At 47.9% G+C, this 18,101-nt stretch overlaps 1 protein-coding gene across 1 annotated transcript in view; it reads right to left on the minus strand.

Annotated features, from left to right (window-relative positions):
* Nucleotides 1–16,819, minus strand: part of Coq6 (ubiquinone biosynthesis protein COQ6, mitochondrial) — a 63,592-nt gene extending 46,773 nt beyond the window's left edge. Inside the window, exons 1-2 of the mRNA XM_068359213.1 lie at nucleotides 16,574–16,819; nucleotides 10,681–10,871 (exon numbers count right to left, since the gene is read on the minus strand). Coding sequence (XP_068215314.1) covers nucleotides 10,681–10,871; nucleotides 16,574–16,763 — 381 coding nt within the window. The 5' untranslated portion in view covers nucleotides 16,764–16,819. The remainder of the gene's footprint in view (nucleotides 1–10,680; nucleotides 10,872–16,573) is intronic.
* Between the last annotated feature and the right edge of the window lie 1,282 nt (nucleotides 16,820–18,101).

The following is an 18,101-nucleotide window of genomic DNA, read 5'->3' on the forward strand; positions in this document are numbered from 1 at the left end:
TCACGCCCTGCAGGAAGCGGGCTGCGAAGGTCATCAGACACTTCCAGACTCCAGCTTGTAGCACCTGCGTCACAGAGGAGTATTACTCGAAGGCGAGGGTCGTTGCGATGTATCCAACATCGTGCTGTAGGGCGACGTGACGGGGGAGGGTCTGAAGACAGGACGAGATGAATGTCCTTGAGTCCGGGCTGAAGAGGTATACTGGTGACTCTCCCCCCATGTCCTCCTTGTGTTCCCAAATCGGCTGCAACTGAGGACAAACTGCAGCTGTTCCCAGCGCTAACCTCTCGATTCCTTACTGGCAAGAAAGAGAAGGTCTTGGGACATCAGACACAGAATGGAGACTCGAAATCTTGAATGAATCGGACCGAAGGGCCGGGACCCTCAGATTCTGAGTCTAGCCAACAACTCAGGAGCGAGCCTGAATGTTGCCTTTCCCTCTTCCTAGAAAGGGGGGAGTAGTAAGAGACCAAGAAGATTGCTTACACACTGGTCGTGGCCAGAGTGAGCAGAAGACCCAAGGCGGAATACAATCCGAGGCCTGTCGTAAAAGGGTCTTGAGAAGATCTCTTAAAGGACTAAAAAGTCCGAGCCATGCTCCAAGTTGGAGGTCTTCCTCCGACTAGGGCAGGGACGATCGTAGCTTCGCATGAGCGAGGATAGATCCAGCGGGCAGGAAAAAGTTATTCCTTTAAGCCTGAAGGTCAGGGAAAGGCTGAGCGACAGGCTTCATTGCCGAGCGCGGAAAGGAGTTTCCTCCCGCCGAAAGGCAATAAGACCGTTATTGCTGGAGAAGAGGTATATCTCCCACGGCACCAACCACCTTAGACTCTTCACTTTGCCTGGGAGACCCCTGTGGATGACTATCGCAGATGACGCGACCTCCGTACCGCGACTGTAGCGGGTTGTCTCTTCTAGAGGAGGAAGCGTAGTGTCTCCAGGCATGAAGCCGAAGCGACGCCCCGGTTCGGGAGAGATGTCGCAGTGTGGTTGCTTGAGTAGTCTGCGCCGTGGGAGAAGCTCTACCGGGAGTTCCGTCAGGGGAAGCAGAGGGTCCAGAAACCGTTCTGCGCGTAGTCCCAGTGGAGCTCTCCCATTGAAAGGTTGACAGACAACCTGGTCTTGTTGAGGCCCATTGTCCGCAGACAAAAAGGAGGGAAGACGCAGGCGTCGAAGTTGTCCCACCATCACCGGAATGCATCTTGCCAGTGTCTCGGGGTCTGAGACTGGGGGGAAGACTAGCGGAAGCTTGAGGTTCCAAGCTGTCGCGATCAGGTCCCCCAGACCAGCACTTGCTGGTTACCCAAGGTCAAAGACCCCTAGGTACACTCTCTCTATGAGGCTCTGCTCGGATAGTCTGAGAGAAAACATTCCCCTGCCTGGAATGAGAGAGCCGATGGTGGTATTGAGAGAATCTCAATCATCCCGGTATCTCTACTGCAAGATGTGAAGGTGTGAAAATGCGTCCCCTGCTGGTTAGCATGAAGGCGACGCTCAACGGGGAGACTCGGCAGGAGCTGTAGGATCTGAAGAGGGGCCAGACTAAGGCCCCTAAGCCTGCCTGAATGATGGAGAGGTATCCTTCAGGTCTTGACCATAGGCCTGGACCGGAACATGCCCACCCCCCCCCCCCTTTCCTTTGACGAGTCCGAGAACCGCATCAAGAATGTGGGGAAAGGACGAGAATATCCACTACCATCAAGAGGCTCCATAGGTCAGCACCCATTGCAGGTCTAATAGTTCCGCTGGTCTCATAGGGCCAGGGAGTCCGGTTAAACATTGCCTGAAGCCACCGGAACTTGGATCGCCCCACATGGAACTTATCCTGAGGCGACCGTTCGGACTATAGACGGGTCAATGAGGAAAGAAGAACTAGGAAACGTTCCAAGGTAGGGCTGAAAGCTCTACTTGACTGAGAACAGGTACTGCGACTCTCCTCAGTCTTGCCACAGTCAACCGAAAGGAAGGCTCGGAGGATGTGGTAACAGAATCTGGCGTCCCCAGGTGGTCACCCATCCAAGTACCGACGTTGCTTAACCTCGCTGGATGGACGAGAAGCGGGGTTTCCAATGTGGTAAGGCGGTTGACTCAATATCATGGCCAGATACTCCAGATGTTGAGGCAGAGGAAGAGAAGGCTCCAAGCAAAATACCATGAGCCCACACTCATGGTAAGCATCCGGAAACTTGTCCCGGCGCTGAAGAAGGTCGAAACCCGAGCCTACCGGAGTTGACCAGCCCTCCAAACAGCAGAGGAGGCGGAAGCCTGCACCTGAGCTGCCAAGAGGAAGGCAGGGAGAGTTCTCTGGGGAAACAAACCTGCTATGCCACGGCGGGATAGCCACACTGCATCATAAGCAGGAATACTTGCAGTCTAGGCTGAATTCGACGAGCACCCTGGAAGATGGATGGAATGGAAACTGAAAGTACCCATCCTTCCGATCCAGGGTTTAAGGAGTCCTGTCGCCTCGTTACCAGTCTGATCGATTCTGCTGGCCGAAGTTTGTTCGACAAACTTGATCGGGGCTGAGAGGTCGACTATGGACATCCCTTCTCAGATCCTTCCTTACAAGAAAGGATCAACTGAGGGGGCCGGGGGTGAAGCCGTCGATGATCCTAAGGAAGACCTTCGCCTAAGGTATGGATCATTCTGCCCAACCGGGCAACTCTGCTGATGCTATGGCATAGAGGTTCAGAGACACTGAATTCGCTGACAGAGACAGCAGGCGCGATATCCTTGGCTACTCACAGAGAATATGCGGGAATGGGCATCGGGAAGCTGTCATTCGGATGAGTAACCTTAAGCATCCTCCCAGCGAAAAACCTGCAATCCTAGAGTTCGTGAACTCCTTTTAGGACTATGCCCCCCCGGGGGAGTCTCCCATGCCATCTGTTCCTGACAGGAGAAAACTGCAATTGGACACCTTGTCCCAGTTGTCGTAGCCGATAACTTAGGCCGACGTGGTTGAAAGAAAAGGCGCTGGAGCCCTGCAGAGTCTGGAAGAAAGCGCCTTGGAGGAGTGAAACCGGAAGTCGATTTACTCCGCACAGCAGCTGTCTAAGTCTCTGTCCTTGGGCACAAACAAACTCTTCTCAAGGATGGAAGGGTGTCTGAGGTCGTCGACCTCCGCAGATGAGACACCCGAAGGAAGCCCTCAGCCAGCGCGTCCAGATGGTACAACATCGAGCTTGTCCGCAAGTTAGATACTTAACGACGAAAGGCCAAGGTGCCTGAGATCGAGAGGAGGAAAGTACCCTTGATCTTCCTGTAGCTTCCTTGAACCAAACCTCGGGCCGTAACCGAGGAGGGAAAGAACCTGGTAAGCTCCCAGAGGAAGAGGTAAGCAGTCACCCCTTGTCCGATGGAGAAATCTCGAACGGAAAGCCCCCCCCCCCCGCCAAAAATCCTTCCAGGGAATGACGGGGAAGGGCTAACCCAGGTTCAGGAATAGAGGAGTGTTGCTCAGATCTCCCTTAAGTTTCTCCTATTCTTGCAAGTGCCATGCTCTGTGTTTACGGGGTGAGACAGTGTTCTGGAAATACGCTCCAGAAGAACTCGCCAGGCTGGTCATGCTGTGAAAACCCCATTGGGAATCGTGGTCGCAATTGCCCTGGAGCTCGCGCGACGGGAATTCCTGGTGGTCGGCGGGCGATAACCCATAGACGAGCAATGGATACTGCAAGAAATAAGCTGACATTTGTGCGAAGAAACACTGTAGGTTCGCGCGACGGAACACCATCCGTCTGCGCGATGGAAAAAAACCGTTGGTTCGCGCGTGGGCGAACATTGGAGAGCATGAGCGTAGACGTGCAGGCACGTGGGCGTGTGGGTGCGCAGGCGAGCGGTCGCGCGGGCGAGCGGTCGCGCAGGCGAGCGGTCGCGCAGGCGAGCGGTCGCGCAGGCGAGCGGTCGCGCGGGCGAGCGGTCGCGCGGGCGAGCGGTCGCGCGGGCGAGCGGTCGCGCGGGTGCGCAGGCGAGTGGTCGTGAGGGTGGGCAGGTGGATGAGAGCGAGTCCGAGGCGGCGAACGCAAGCGTTAGCGCGATGGCGAGGAAACGCGCTGCCGCGTGGGCGAGGAGGACTGCTGGCGATATGGATCAACAAGCGATCGGTGGTAAGCTGGTGAGCGCTAACGCGCAGGTTGGCGATGGCGCGTTGTGATATGCCGACGCGATGGTCGAGCAGTATGTGCAGGTGAGCGATCGTGCGATGGCGAGCAGTATGCGAAGGTGAGCAATCGCGAGCAGTGATCAGCATGCGCAGGGTCGCGCGATGGTGATCAGTATGCGCAGGGTCACGTGATGGTAATCAGCATGCCAGGGTCGCGCGATGGCGATCAGCATGCGCAGGTTTAGCGGTCGCGCGATGGCGAACAGCATCTGCAGGTGGGCGATCGCGTGATGGCGAACAGCATACGCAGTTGAGGGTCGCGCGATGGTGATCAGCATGCGCAGGGTTGAGCGATGGTCATCAGCATCCGCAGTTGAGGGTCGCGCGATGGCGATCAGCATCCGCAGTTGAGGGTCGCGCGATGGCGATCAGCATCCGCAGTTGAGGGTCGCGCGATGGCGATCAGCATCCGCAGTTTGAGGGTCGCGCGATGGCGATCAGCATCCGCAGTTGAGGGTCGCGCGATGGCGATCAGCATCCGCAGTTTGAGGGTCGCGCGATGGCGATCAGCATCCGCAGTTGAGGGTCGCGCGATGGCGATCAGCATCCGCAGTTTGAGGGTCGCGCGATGGCGATCAGCATGCGCAGGTGAGATAGTAGCTGGCAAACCATGTTCGTTCAGAAGTGTTGGAGAACGTTGACGTGCCGGCTGTAACACACGTGGGCGATCCGGAGATCGCTGGCGAGCTGATGATCGCTGGCGGGCTGATGATCGCTGACGAGCTGATGATCGCTGACGAGCAGAAGGCTACGCGTGGAAGCCTGCGCAAAGAAGAAGAGTCCTTGACCCCGACCTGAACCGAAGTTCTAGATCGCGAGGGCGAACGTGGGCGCACAGGGCGCGTAACAGGAAGGGAGGAGAGAGGCCCTTACGACGAGGCGGACGGTGGGCCTTACGGCGAGGGAGGCCAACAGCAACAGCAACAGAAGAAACCTCCGAAGAGGAGTCTCTATGAGTACTCTCTCGCGAACGAAAGAGAAACACTTCGTGGAAGAGACTGGTCAGCCAGTGACCTAAAAGGAGCAATCCTCCGAAGAGGAGCTCCTGCAGTTGCCCAGCCCCTTGAGCGAAACTGCAGGTGCGACCGCTCAGCACCAAGAGCATAGTCGCACGAAAAAAAGGCAAGAGAAGAACCCCCCAAAGGGTGAAAAACTCAAGCCTGAACAGGAAAAACTTCCCTCGGAAGGAAAGTTATCCGCCCAAGGAGGCAAGCCTCCTGACTGTTCTAAAATGAACTGGAGAGCTGTCCGTCGACACGGGAGTACTACCAGTAGAAGGAGACACGCCCCTGACGAAAATACAAGGGGGGAGGCAGCAACAGCCGAATCCCCAGGACTCAACCAGACAGCTCACACCGTTGCTATATTACAGAAACGAACTAGATCGGTAACTGTAAAAAAAATAAAACAAATAATATTAGTACACATTCATTCCCCCGGGAAGGCTCCGAAGAGGAATCCCGAGGGAAAGGAACAAGAATTACACAACAGGCACGTGCCCTCACAACCACTTACACTCGCGGAAGGAGAGCTGTAACCAAAACAGAATCATAACAATTATAATTATGTAACTATGTAATTATGTAATTTAAAAATGAATGAATACTAAAGAAAGAACGAAAACCCCGAAAGGAATCGTTCTACAAGCTGAAAAACAAAAAACAACTACAATTAGATTCATAACTACAGTAATTGATACAAACGTACGGCGTAGCAACCCCCCACACGGAAAGGAAGCTAGGCTACAAGGGCGTAGTAACACGTAGTAAAAGGGTGAACGACCTCAAGAGAGAGAGAGAGAGAGAGAGAAAGACATAAGTCAAACTCGATCGCCACCCATAAAATACGCCGTGGTGGCCTAACTGCCGAGGCCTCCACGTAGATATCGTACACAACACACACACATCTGAAAAGGAAACTTACTTATTTCTATACTCAAATATATATACAAACATGAAAACATGTTTACATATATATTGAGTAAAAGAAAAGTAAGCGATTAAGTAAAGACAAAACAGACAATGGCTGCCAAGCGAGGACCAAGACAGAGACGTCTGTCACAGTCCGAGCCAAAAGTTAAAGTGAGTATTCACCTGTGTGTGAGGGGGAGGAGGGGTAGCTAGCTACCACTCCCCTACCCCCCCGCTAACTAGCGCAGGGGTAATACACCCTCGTTAAATTCTAATGGCTCGCCTTTCAGCTACGCTAAAAGTAATAACCCTTTGTAAATAGCGTGGTTTGTATTTCGGTTACGGAACAACTATATTTTCCTAGTTATACAAACCTGAGTCCTTTAAATAAGGCTGAAAATAGACGAATACATTAACGAGGTAGTTTATGTCAAGTGCACATGGGCGAGTGGCCCCACTTTGATCTTTAGGCTCAAGACTGAGAGGGTGTTGGTTGAGGAGGGAAGTTTGACTTTAAGGAATCAGGTTTGTATTACTAGGGAAAATAAAAATTACTTTGCAACTTTGTAATTTGTCCCACTGCAAAATACAATTCATCTTGGACAGGCCAGACCAGGCCATATAAGTCTTCGAATCCCTATGAAAGACAAGTAGGAGGTTGCTGTAGTAATCCCCTTTGCTCCCTTAAAGGACCAGGCGGATTTACCTTTCCAGGGAGGAAAGAGAGCCAACCAGTTCAGTTATAATTATTATTTTCATTAGTTGGAAAAGCAGGATGCTATAACCACAAGGGCTCCAACAGGGAAAATAGCCCACTGAGGAAAGGAAATAAGGAAACTACAAGAAAAGTATTTAACAATTAAAATAAAATATTTCAAGAACAGTAACAACATTAAAACAAATCTTTCATATATAAACTATAAAAACTTTAAGAAAATCGGGGAATTGAAATAAATAGAATAGTGTGGCCGAGTGTACCCTCAAGCAAGAGAACTCTACCCAAAGACAGTGAAAGACCATGGTACAGAGGTTATGGCACTACCCAAGACGAGAACAATTGTTTGATTTTGGATTGTCCTTCTAGAAGAGCTGCTTACCATAGCTAAAGAGTCTCTTCTACCCTTACCAAGAGGAAAGTAGCCATTGAACAATTACAGTGCAGTGGTTAACCCCTTAAGCAAGGAAGAATTGTTTAGTAATCTAAGTGTTGTCAGGTGTATGAAGACAGAGGAGAAAGTGGAGAGAATAGGCCAGACTATTCGGTGTATGTGTAGGGAAAGGAAAAATGAGCCGTAACTAGAGAGAAAGATCCAATGTAGCACTGTCTGGCCAGTCAAAGGATCCAATAACTCTCTAGTGGTAGTATCTCAATGAGTGGCTGGTGCACTGGCCAACCTACTACCTATAGTTCTAGGGGGAGTTTCAACTCCCCAAGCAGAAAGCCTCCCTATTTAAAGGACAATGGTTTGTATTTTGCATAGGAACAAATTACAAAGGAGAAATCAGTCCAGAATAATATATTTGTCTTATGATGATCATGTATAAATTCCACTATTCACCTGTCATTAGGAAAGAAGAGGGAGATAGTTCTTACAGAATAAAGATTGGAGCTCTTAAGTATAACTTACAAGCAGCAAGTCACATCCAGCATGAGATATTTCGACAGCTTAGTTCTAAATAGACACAAAAGATGAAAGAAAAGAGCAAGTCATTTTACCATTCATTTCAGACTTACATCTACACATTACAAAGGACAAGATGCTTCTTGTCCCATGTGGGAGCCAAGGTGTCTACACAACTACTTGAGCAGCCACCACAGGTCCAAACACAAAGGTGTCAAGGGACTTGTGGGTATATTCCCGTAAATAAAATGCCATGGTGGTGGGCTGACATTTTCAAACCACAGCCTTCAATATCTGGCCAACTGATAAGTTTCTCTTGAAGGCTAAGGTGGGCCCTATACCCTTAACTTTGTGAGCTCTGGTCCTAGCTGGTACCTTGACACTCTCAGCAGTCGAGGTATATATTGCACAGATTGGCTCACAGAGCTAGAAAGAAATAACGTTCTTTGACACCTCTTTCTCGGTCTTGCCAGTGCTAATGAACTGTCGTTGACACTCAGACCTGAGGTATTGGATCCTCCATCTGCCACCAATTTTACCTGTTCTAGGGGAAACAGAAAAGGACCCTTAAGTAAGAAATTCCTGAGGTTCAGTACTGTACTTCCCCTGGTTTACTTGTCTTACGAACTTAGAGGAGACCATGTCTCTCCTCTTCAAAATCCAGTTGGTCCACTGGTTCGATGCCTGGTGAATAAAAAATTGTGCCCCTTCTTCTCTGCATCAGAAAAGTCTGAGTTCAGGGCCAAGTATCCAACAATACCTGACCAATGGCCAAACCAGGGGGCTGTCTGCAGAGTAGACATTACTACAGCTTCCATGTTCGAGGCCTCCGAAGCCATGAACTTAATATGATGAGTTGCTAGTGTCTCAGCTGAAATGGATGGACTCGACCTTGTTGAATCCCTTCTCAGCTAGGTTGGACCAGGGAAGTTCAAGTCGTTGCCTCGAACCCTTAGGAGTATGGCACAGTCTGTCTACTGCCACTCTCCTTCTTCTACTTGGCATTCCAGGGGCTTTGCCAAGGCTGTTAACCCTTCTGATCAGGGATAGGACCTGTAAAAGGAAGACTCAAACTCAGCCTCCTTGGACTCGGTGTAATCCAGACTGGTTGCTTGTGAAATCATCTGACGGAGTTAGAGGAGTCCTCACCTTGGGAGAGGCCACTCCTCTCTGGAAAAGAATTGTGCTGCTTCTTGTTTTCCTGTTTAAACACCCTACCCAACCAGCGTCAATCAGGGTCTGGGATTAAAACTTATCTCTAATTTTTCTATTTGGGTAACTGAAAGGTCTTTCAGGCAAAACTTTTCCCTTTGCTTTAGAACTCCTCCACTTATCAAAGAAGCAAATAAGGAGAAGGAAGGAGAAGGATCATCAGGATCTCGCCTATGAAAAGACCCAGGGGAGTTAAGTCAGTTTCTTAGCCTTGTTTTCGGAGTTTTTGTTCTCCCCTCTTTGGATCCCTACAAAAAGAGTGAACAAGGGTCATATGTCACTTTTGAGTGGGCAACACCTTCAGGAGACTGGATCCAAAGGTGGTTGCCTAGATAAAAAATGCCTCCATGATGATTCAGTCAGACAGACGAACTTAATTGGTGGCAGTCTGTACAGTAATTTTCAAGATATGAGATGCATCTTGGTCATCTCGATCCCCTATGCATCTGCAGGCAAGAATCTAATGCCAAAGCCCAGTCAATAGCACCGAAGTACTTCTCTTGCTTTCAGCAACAGTCATTGGACTGTGCTAAAGGTGTGTGGAATTGGTACGCTTACACATATCTTTTTTATCTATCCCACGTATATCGGAGTAAAGGGAGCGAGAGTGCATCAAGAACAGAAGCTCGTATGCTAACTGGCAAGCAAGCTTGTGTGTGAATAGATAGGATTGTACCATTATGCGACTGCTCCAAGTTAGATAAATAAGTGCGAATAGATAGGTGGAGCCCCTGCTATAATATCATAAATAAAAATGAGTGCGCTAGTGGATGTACTCCCATAGGAGCTTTACCATCTCACCTGGTTGTAACCAAAAGTGAGATAGTGTGCGATCGATCAAGAGCAGGTTAGATGGTGTGTGGCGATGGCAAGCAGTTTAGGTTGCAGCATGTGATCACAAACAGGTGCATTCATTAACCATAGGACTACAGACTTTCTTTCAGGAAGGAGAACTTGATCCTCCCTTTACTGTCTCCTTTTCGAATTCATAAGGGGTTGACCAATCCGGGAGGTCTGACACAAGGGCTGTATATTAGCTGATCGCTTGAGTTCAAACCCAACGACAATGTCATAAAGCGCTGAAGTTTATCCCCCCTAGGGGGAATAAGTCCAAAGGCGTATCACAAAGTTATCAATGGTAACAGAAGACTTTTCCAAGAGGTAAAGAAAGAAAATTTTAAAAGCCAAGTTTGAAGAGAAGCCGATAGCATGTCTATGTTATTCGGCGGCACGAATCAAAGTGTCTGTTCAGTGAACTGGCAGAATTTGCAGGGCTTCCCCACCACTGGCTGGTAGTTTACCAGTTACTGACGACACCTCGTTATATGTTTTAACCCTTTTACCCCCAGGCTCTTTGGAAATTTCCAACCCTTAACCCCCAAGGGGTTATTTTTTTCCCAGCACATTTTGCAGTATATTTTTTTTAAATTGCTCTAACAGCCTTAATTTTTGTCATAGAGAGGTCAGGTTGGTCTCATTCTCTTGGAAAAAGCCTGAATTTTTTCAAAAAAATATAAAAAATCTGAAAAAAAAATTTTTATAGCATTTTTTTGCAAGGACATACTGGTACGTCCATGGGGGTAAAGGGATGGGTTTTGTGAAACGTACCAGTACGTCCTTTGGGGGTAAAAGGGTTAAATGCCAAGTTCCAGCTTCACTTGAATCAGTCTCCTATTAAAAGATGGAGGTTTGTATTCGTGTAGGAACAATCTAATTTTCCCAACATGCTAAAGGTTTATATTTACAGATGAAAATACACATACTGTACCTGCATCCGTCTGATAGGCTGAGCTCGCAAGTTGGTTATAGTATCCCAAACGCCAAGTTTCATAAAAAGGTTTTGTGTATTCCTGTTCAGTGCACATACTCTATTACCAAATTCTTCTGGTAATTGCCAGTCTTTCTTGGGAGCACCTTCCAACAACAGTATTTTTCTATCACTAAGTCGATTGCTTTGGCCTGAAAACCAATAAGAATATACATTATTGAGCAAAGTGCTGATACACATATAGTGTACATACATAGAGATACAGGAATATGTCTGTGTCTGTTAGTTCATCCCACAACAGTATTTGACAATATAAAATATACAGCACGAAAAATTTAGAATGACAATATTTGGGATTTAACTTATACAGGCCTATAACAATACAGTATGTACAGCAATTGCATTATGACCTGGAACTGGTGAATAAATTGCAAATTTGGAAAATAATTTAGATTTGTTCCAAAGCAAATACAAACCTTTGTCCTTTAAATAGGATAGATTATCAGCGAAGAAGCTGGAGTATGACAATTAAGCTGGAGTATAACGAGGCGTAATCAGGTTACTACTGAGCACTCATTCTGATTCAGCCATCAATGAGAACAAACATTCTGACAATGGCTGGAGTCTCGGCTTTTAAACTTTTCCAGCATGTGTTTCTTTGAACTGGTAAAGTTTCTGGTTTAGCCTGAATCACAGATACTCTCTGGAAGACGGATGGATTGGGATCTGGAAGTAGGCATCCTTGAGATACAGTGTGCGCATGAAGCCCTGCAGTTTTATTGCTTGTCTGACCGTGGTGGCTGTCTTCATCCTGAACGAAGTTAGACTTACAAACCTGGTCAGGGTGGAGAGGTTGAAGACTGGTCTCCAACTTCAAGACACCTTTCTCACATTAAAGAGTCAACTGTAGAAGTCTGAGGACCCGTCGAGTACCTCTTTACAAATTCCGTTGCATAGGAGTTCGCTGGAACTCGTCATATGGGAGGATTGCCCGTCCTAGTGGGATCAGCCTCGACCAGATCCCCTCTTTTCCGTACCTCCGCGGAAGGACTTTTAGCCTTAAAAAGTCTTTGTAGACACCTTGGGACCCTGCTGTTTAGGGTCCCTAGCCCTGTTTGTCAGGGGTTTTGGAGCTGGTGGCTGAGGATGCTAAGGCCTAGATGTCAAGAACTTCTGGATGAGGGAATCCTGATTTGACTTCCTCCATCTCTCAGTCACCCATTCAACAGCCTTCACATCAAATGGGAACTCTCTTCAAAGGGGGAGTTCCTGAGTCTCAAGACTGAGGCCTGAGGGAGTTGCCTATGGAACTTTCCTATACTAGAGTCTCTCCTCTTCCAGATGGTGTTTGCCCAAAGGTTCACCACCTAGTGAGAGAGCAACTCTAATGCCCTGGTACCGTACAGTAGGAAAGTCTCCATAGACTTCCTTGTAGACTCCCAAAGACCACTCCTTAGACCAGATCTGTCGTCCTACTGATCCCAACCAGAAATCAAGCCAAGAAGTTGCCTGCATGGCATACTTGGCAACTTTTCCATTGTTGAGTACCTCAGAGGCAGAGAACGAGACGAAGTCCCGGGAGCTTCTCAAAGGACGTGCCTTTCAAAAGTGCCTCTATGGAACGGTCAAGAGGCAGCAATGGGAGAGATTCGTTAATGATCTCATAATACCTTCTCTGTAACACGCAAGGAGGAAGGAGGCGTTAGGGTGTGAAGAGGAGCCTGTGGCCTGAGCCACTGCCTTCTGTCTGGCACTCATCAATCCATTTGACCAAGGCAAAGCTGCACTGGCCTTCAGGGGTCTCTGGGTGCCATACACCTGGTCAAGGACCGTGTCCTTTCCTTCAAGAGGGGCAGCCGATGGGTCTGGCAGCCCACTGATGGTGCGGATGCAGGATAGTACCGGACAGAAGGCATGTTCAGACTCCTTCCGCTCTGCCTCTGAAAGCTTAGGGCTAGTGGCAGCTGGAAGAAGATCCTCCTCATGATCTATTCTTTCATCCACATCCTAGCTCTCGTCCATAGGAGCCTGGAGTGGGTCAGGGCCGTCATCCGGATAGAGCGATGACAGAGCAACATCCATTGACGAGGGCGGGGAACTTCCTTTGCCTCTCAGGTTGAGGTAGAGGAGCTCTAGCTGATGATTTAGGAATTGAAAACAAATCCTTCAGCTGTCTGCACCAAGGCAGAAGTTCCTCCATCAGAGTAGGCCTTGCAGCCTCCTCTGTTCTTAGGGAAGATGAACTTTCAGGGGTGGAGGAGTCACGTCCAACCGAGTCGGAGGGTGAGCGGACCTTGGAGTGAGGTGGAAAGAGTCCGTATAGGGCATCAGACTGTCTTCTTTAGGAGGAGAGATGATCTAACCCTCTTCCTCCTACCCTTAGTACTGGCCTGTGGGGTTCTGAACTGCTCTCTTCATGGGGCCTTTTGCAGGGAGAGATGGGTTTTTCCCCGTGGGTGGGCTCTGCCGAAGTGGAGTCTTATGAACTCCTCTTGGGGTTAGGGGTCAGCTGGAGGAGAGAAACCCGGAACGAGGGCTGGCAGTAAGGGGATCCTGGGAGTACCACCCAAGGACTGGGAACAGGGAATGACCCCCGTCACGGCTTCCCACATCACACTGAATACTGTAATGCTTTCAGCCTTGGGGGGGTTGCAAGCTCCCAATGTGCTGGGAGGGGGATCCCACGGACGCCACGAAACCTTGGGCTTCAGAATTTGTCACGGATTCTGAGCCCCTTTGCCTGCAGGCAGTATCAGCACTAGTCTTCCCTTTGGGGGGATAAATGGGCGTAGGCGCAGAGGCAACATGTCTCGGAACGGGTGGAGGCCAACCAGACTGGAAAGACTGGTGGGAGTCTCGTCTGGCGAGAGGTTTACCCTGGGTAGGGAAACTTCCTGCTGCCAAAAATGGTGATGGTATCTCGTCCGAGGGAGCAGAATACGTGGGCTGATAATGGTGCAGGTCACGCAGCGGTGGTCGGCCATGATCCACTGCTCTGTCCTGCGACACTGCTCCATCACGCGACATTGCTCCATCAGCAATGCTGCCACGTCGCTTAATGCTGGTCTGCCATGCGGCACATTGCGAGACCAAGCAGGTGCATGGAAGCGAAACCCAGGAGGGGAAGCAACCACAGAGTAGGAAGGCTCTGTGTTGTGCGGCCCCTGGCAATCGGTGCGACAAGAATTCAAGGATTCTGCACCATAGAAACCCGATTGCTGATGAAAATCATCAGGAATCGTGTTTCACGAGATTGTTTGATTTGCACGACAAGGAAGCGAAGGTCTACGAGGGTCAAGAGAGCCCGAAGACTCAACGTACCAGACGTAACGGAAGCGCGAAGGCTCCTTGTAGAGCCAATCACAAGAGCCCGATGGCTCAACGTACCAAACGAGACGGGAGTGCGAGGGCTCCTCGTGGTGCCAGTCACAAGAGCCCAAAGGCTCAACATGATGAGAATTTAGAGACTCTGTGTTGCGAGAGCCGACAGGCTCAGCGAGATGGAAGTTACGAGGACCAGCTGGTTTGCTGTAACACAAGTTATGAGAGCCCTGAGGCTCAGCGTAACAGGAGTCACGAGAGACCAAAGACTCAGCATAACCGATGTTACAAGAGCCCGAGATTCAGCACAACGCGAGACGAAAGGCTCCCAGTTACGAGAACCCAAAGGATCAGCGTAACAGGTGGCACGAAAGCCCGAAGGCTGAGCGTAGCCAAGGTTGCGAGAGCCTAAGGGTTCAGCGTAATGGGAGGCGAAAGACTCCTGTCACGAGAGCCCGAAGGCCCAGCGTGACACAAGGTATGAGGGCCCAACGGCTCAGCATACCACAAGGCACAAGAGTCTGAAGGCTCAGCGTAATCTGTGTTGCGAGAGTCTACTAACTCACCGCAACTGAAACCCGAGGGTGCTGGGATGCTAAACTCAAAGGCTCAGCACGACGAGGACCCGAAGGTCATGAGGTTACGGAATCCCACAGGATCAGCATAATGAGAACCCGAAGGTTCAGTGCCCCAAGAGCCTGAAGGCTCAGTGTGACCAGGACCCGAAGGACCTGGGTTGCGCGAGCCCGAAGGCTAGTGGTCATGCAAGCCCAATACCTGACCCTCACGAGATCCCGAAGGAACTTCGTGATCTGAACCAACAGGTTTAAAGAGGCGCTTCCTTACCACTGGGGGAGAAGTGCGCCCAGGGTAGAGAGGGGTTGGAAACGCCTCCACCCGACGAAACCCCGAAAGGGAACGTCTTGCAGAAACAACCCAAGGGGGAGACTGCTGGAGCTAGAAAGCTGCCTCTCCCAAAGGAGAGGTTTGTTCTCCCGGAGGAGAACAACGCTTAGGACAACGCCCTGGCCCCGCCCTTGGGGAAGAAGGGTAAGTGTATGGTGACCGCTGTCCACTACCGGTTTTCTCCCTTAAACGAGAGAGGTGTTCACCCCGAGGGGGAGCTTGCCTGCCATCAACACCCAGTGATGGCCAAAGAGACAACAAATCAGAAAAAGAACAGGCGCTCCTTCGGGAAAAGGGCGGGACCGACTTGCTAGGGAAGTCATTACCGGCCCTTGACCCACAAGGCTTTCCTGGCCATTCCTCAGATAGCAGTGGAGGAGCAGCTTCGGGAAGAGATTGGGGGGTAGAACCTTAAGACCGTGGTTTCTTCGACTTCGAGAAGGACCCCTAAGGCTTGGACTTCTTCTTCCGTCGCCCGAATCCTTCCCACTCGGAGGCAGACCACTCCCTACAATCTTCACAGGTGCCATCCCGAGAACACTGGCAGCCCCAGTAAGCCATATACAACCGGTGCGGGTCGGTCTCTACAGCGGACATGAAGGTACCGCATGATCAGCCTTTTGGACCAGGACAAGTACACATGGAACTGCAAGCAGCAACATACACACAACTGAAAAGATAAAGGAAAGATTATCATTTATGGCAAATCCAAAAATTAAATGCAAGAGAGAGCGGCAGTATGACCAGTCTCTAACGAGCCAGAAAGCAAAGTGGTTGCTCAGCCAAGGTGTGTGAGTGAGGGGGGTAGCGGCCTCCCCCCACCCGCTAACTAGCAGTCATGGCTCGTCTTTCAGCTTCGTCGAAGGTGTACCCGTGATAAATAGTGTAAGGTTTGTATTTGTGCTGGAACAAATAAAGGGATAAAGTAGACATATACTCACCTTAAAATTGAAGTACAATAACAGCATAACTATGAGGCATTCAGAGAGACAGCACTACAGGCAAAATGTACAATGAACAAAAACAAATAACTTTAGGTCAAGTTAAGTAAGCAGAGATATGCGAGGCCATCGCCTTGATAAAAAGTAAGGTCAGGGCATCCTAGACTAGGATGAGAAGAAGGTGAAGATTTGGAGTAACAGATCAGAGGTAAAGAACTGTTGAAGTGTATCCACAGAAGCCCGACCACAAAGAGAAGTTTTAGTTTCTCTCACTTGGTCAAAAATTCAATTATGGAAACAAATAACTTGAGACGTACGTACAGTATGATACCACCCATGTCCCAAAACTCCATTATTTTCCACCCTACCACTAGGAATCTGGCCATCTAAGTGGGGTCCCAGGCGGGTATTGCCCACCTCCGCCATTTGGTAATCAGATAAGGACACAGCTTGAAAGTTAGGTTAGGTGGTGTTCTATGCCCGCGGAAGGTACAGTCCATCACTAAATAAAGGATTTAATCATTCTAAAAAGATTGGGATCATCATATAATTACTTTAATAGTCAAGTTAGGTTAAGGTACATTAGGGTAGATTAGGTAAAGTTACCTTATGTTGTTTTTTCCTTTTTAGAACTATGATCCAACTTCCTATAATCACTCCAAATACACTTCTTCCAGGAAAACTTCCTAGAAAAGCTTTGAAAATGCCAGTCAATGTTTACTTACCAAGGGCACAGGCCACTGCAAACCCAACCATTCCTCCTCCTGATATAACAATGTCATAGTAGTTATCACCCCGTTCTAGACTGTCAGTTGAGGAAAAATGCCGGTCACAGTGAAAAAGTGGCCGTCCTTTGGACAGCCACGTCGATGACTTTTCCAGAAGACGTGCACATTTTCGCCAAAGTAAAACCATTATCGTCTGCCTTTAGAGTATTGCCGGGCCGACTTTGTTTACAATATTAAATAACATTGTTTTTTCTACCTAACACGATGAGATTTCTTGACATAAGCAAACAAAAATCGGTATTGTTCCTAAGATCATTCTTCATGTGAAGTAAGTGATCATCAAATATTGAAAAATCGTAATAATGACAATAAAAGACCCCAGTAGCAAAAATCATTTACATGTGCAAACTAGATTAAATTTTCTTTATCTGGAAGTAAATTATAGAATAAAATACACGTGTTATGATAATTAAAAATAAAAATATTTGTTTATTGTATTTTCAAAATAGTGAAATAAATGTAGAACATAATTCAAGAACATAGTTTATATATGGAATATGTGAGAAAATGATAGATGCAAAGAGACTCCCAACCAGGTGAATTAAGTTATTAATCAGATATCCAGGTTATGTAAATGCACAATAATGAAAAATAGGGAGATGCACAGCATATATATAGGATGATTTGAGTAGTATACATTAGTGCTCTCATGTGCACCATAGAACAGCAGAGCAGTTATGTATCTAAATAACAATTGATCATAAAATTGCAAAATGTATTTCATATGAATTTAGTATTATGAGTGCCATGACAATACATGTAATCTATGCATGAAAGGGAAGTGCAGTTAACAAGAAAAAAAATAGCTGCCAGTAGAAATGAACAAAAAGCTACAAATGGTAAAAAGAATAGTTTTAGGATAGAATAGGTATATGTAATTAATTTTTCATATGCCAAACCAGTTACCACTGAATTCAGTTTATCCAAGTAACAAGACAATAAAACAGCGATGAAAAGTAACAGGTAACTACATATTCAAGGAAATACCATACAACCCACTTAATGCTGCACAATGACAACTGAAGAATCAATCTGATCACAAGATACCTAGAACCCAAGTTTATTGTTTATATATGACATATCTGTTTTTGACGTTGTTAATAGTTTATATAGGACATATCTGTTTTGACGCTGTTACTGTTTTTAGAATGATTTATTGTTAATTTATGCTCATCATTTATTCATTTCCTTATTTCCTTTCCTCACTGGGCTATTTTTCCCGGTTGGAGCCCTTGGGCTTATAGCATCTTGCTTTTCCAACTAGGATTGTAGCTTGGCTAGTAATAATAATAATAATAATAATAATAATAATAATAATAATAATAATAATAATAATAATAATAATAATAATAATAATATGAACGATGATAATACATTTGTTCTTTTGAACTAGTAAGTTTTATTACTTTTGGTCCAAAATAGGTAATGCAGCAATTGCCTTATGTAGCGCAAATAAGTACCAGTA

Source organism: Palaemon carinicauda, chromosome 35 (genome assembly GCF_036898095.1).
Source record: "Palaemon carinicauda isolate YSFRI2023 chromosome 35, ASM3689809v2, whole genome shotgun sequence".
Taxonomy (NCBI): domain Eukaryota; kingdom Metazoa; phylum Arthropoda; class Malacostraca; order Decapoda; family Palaemonidae; genus Palaemon; species Palaemon carinicauda.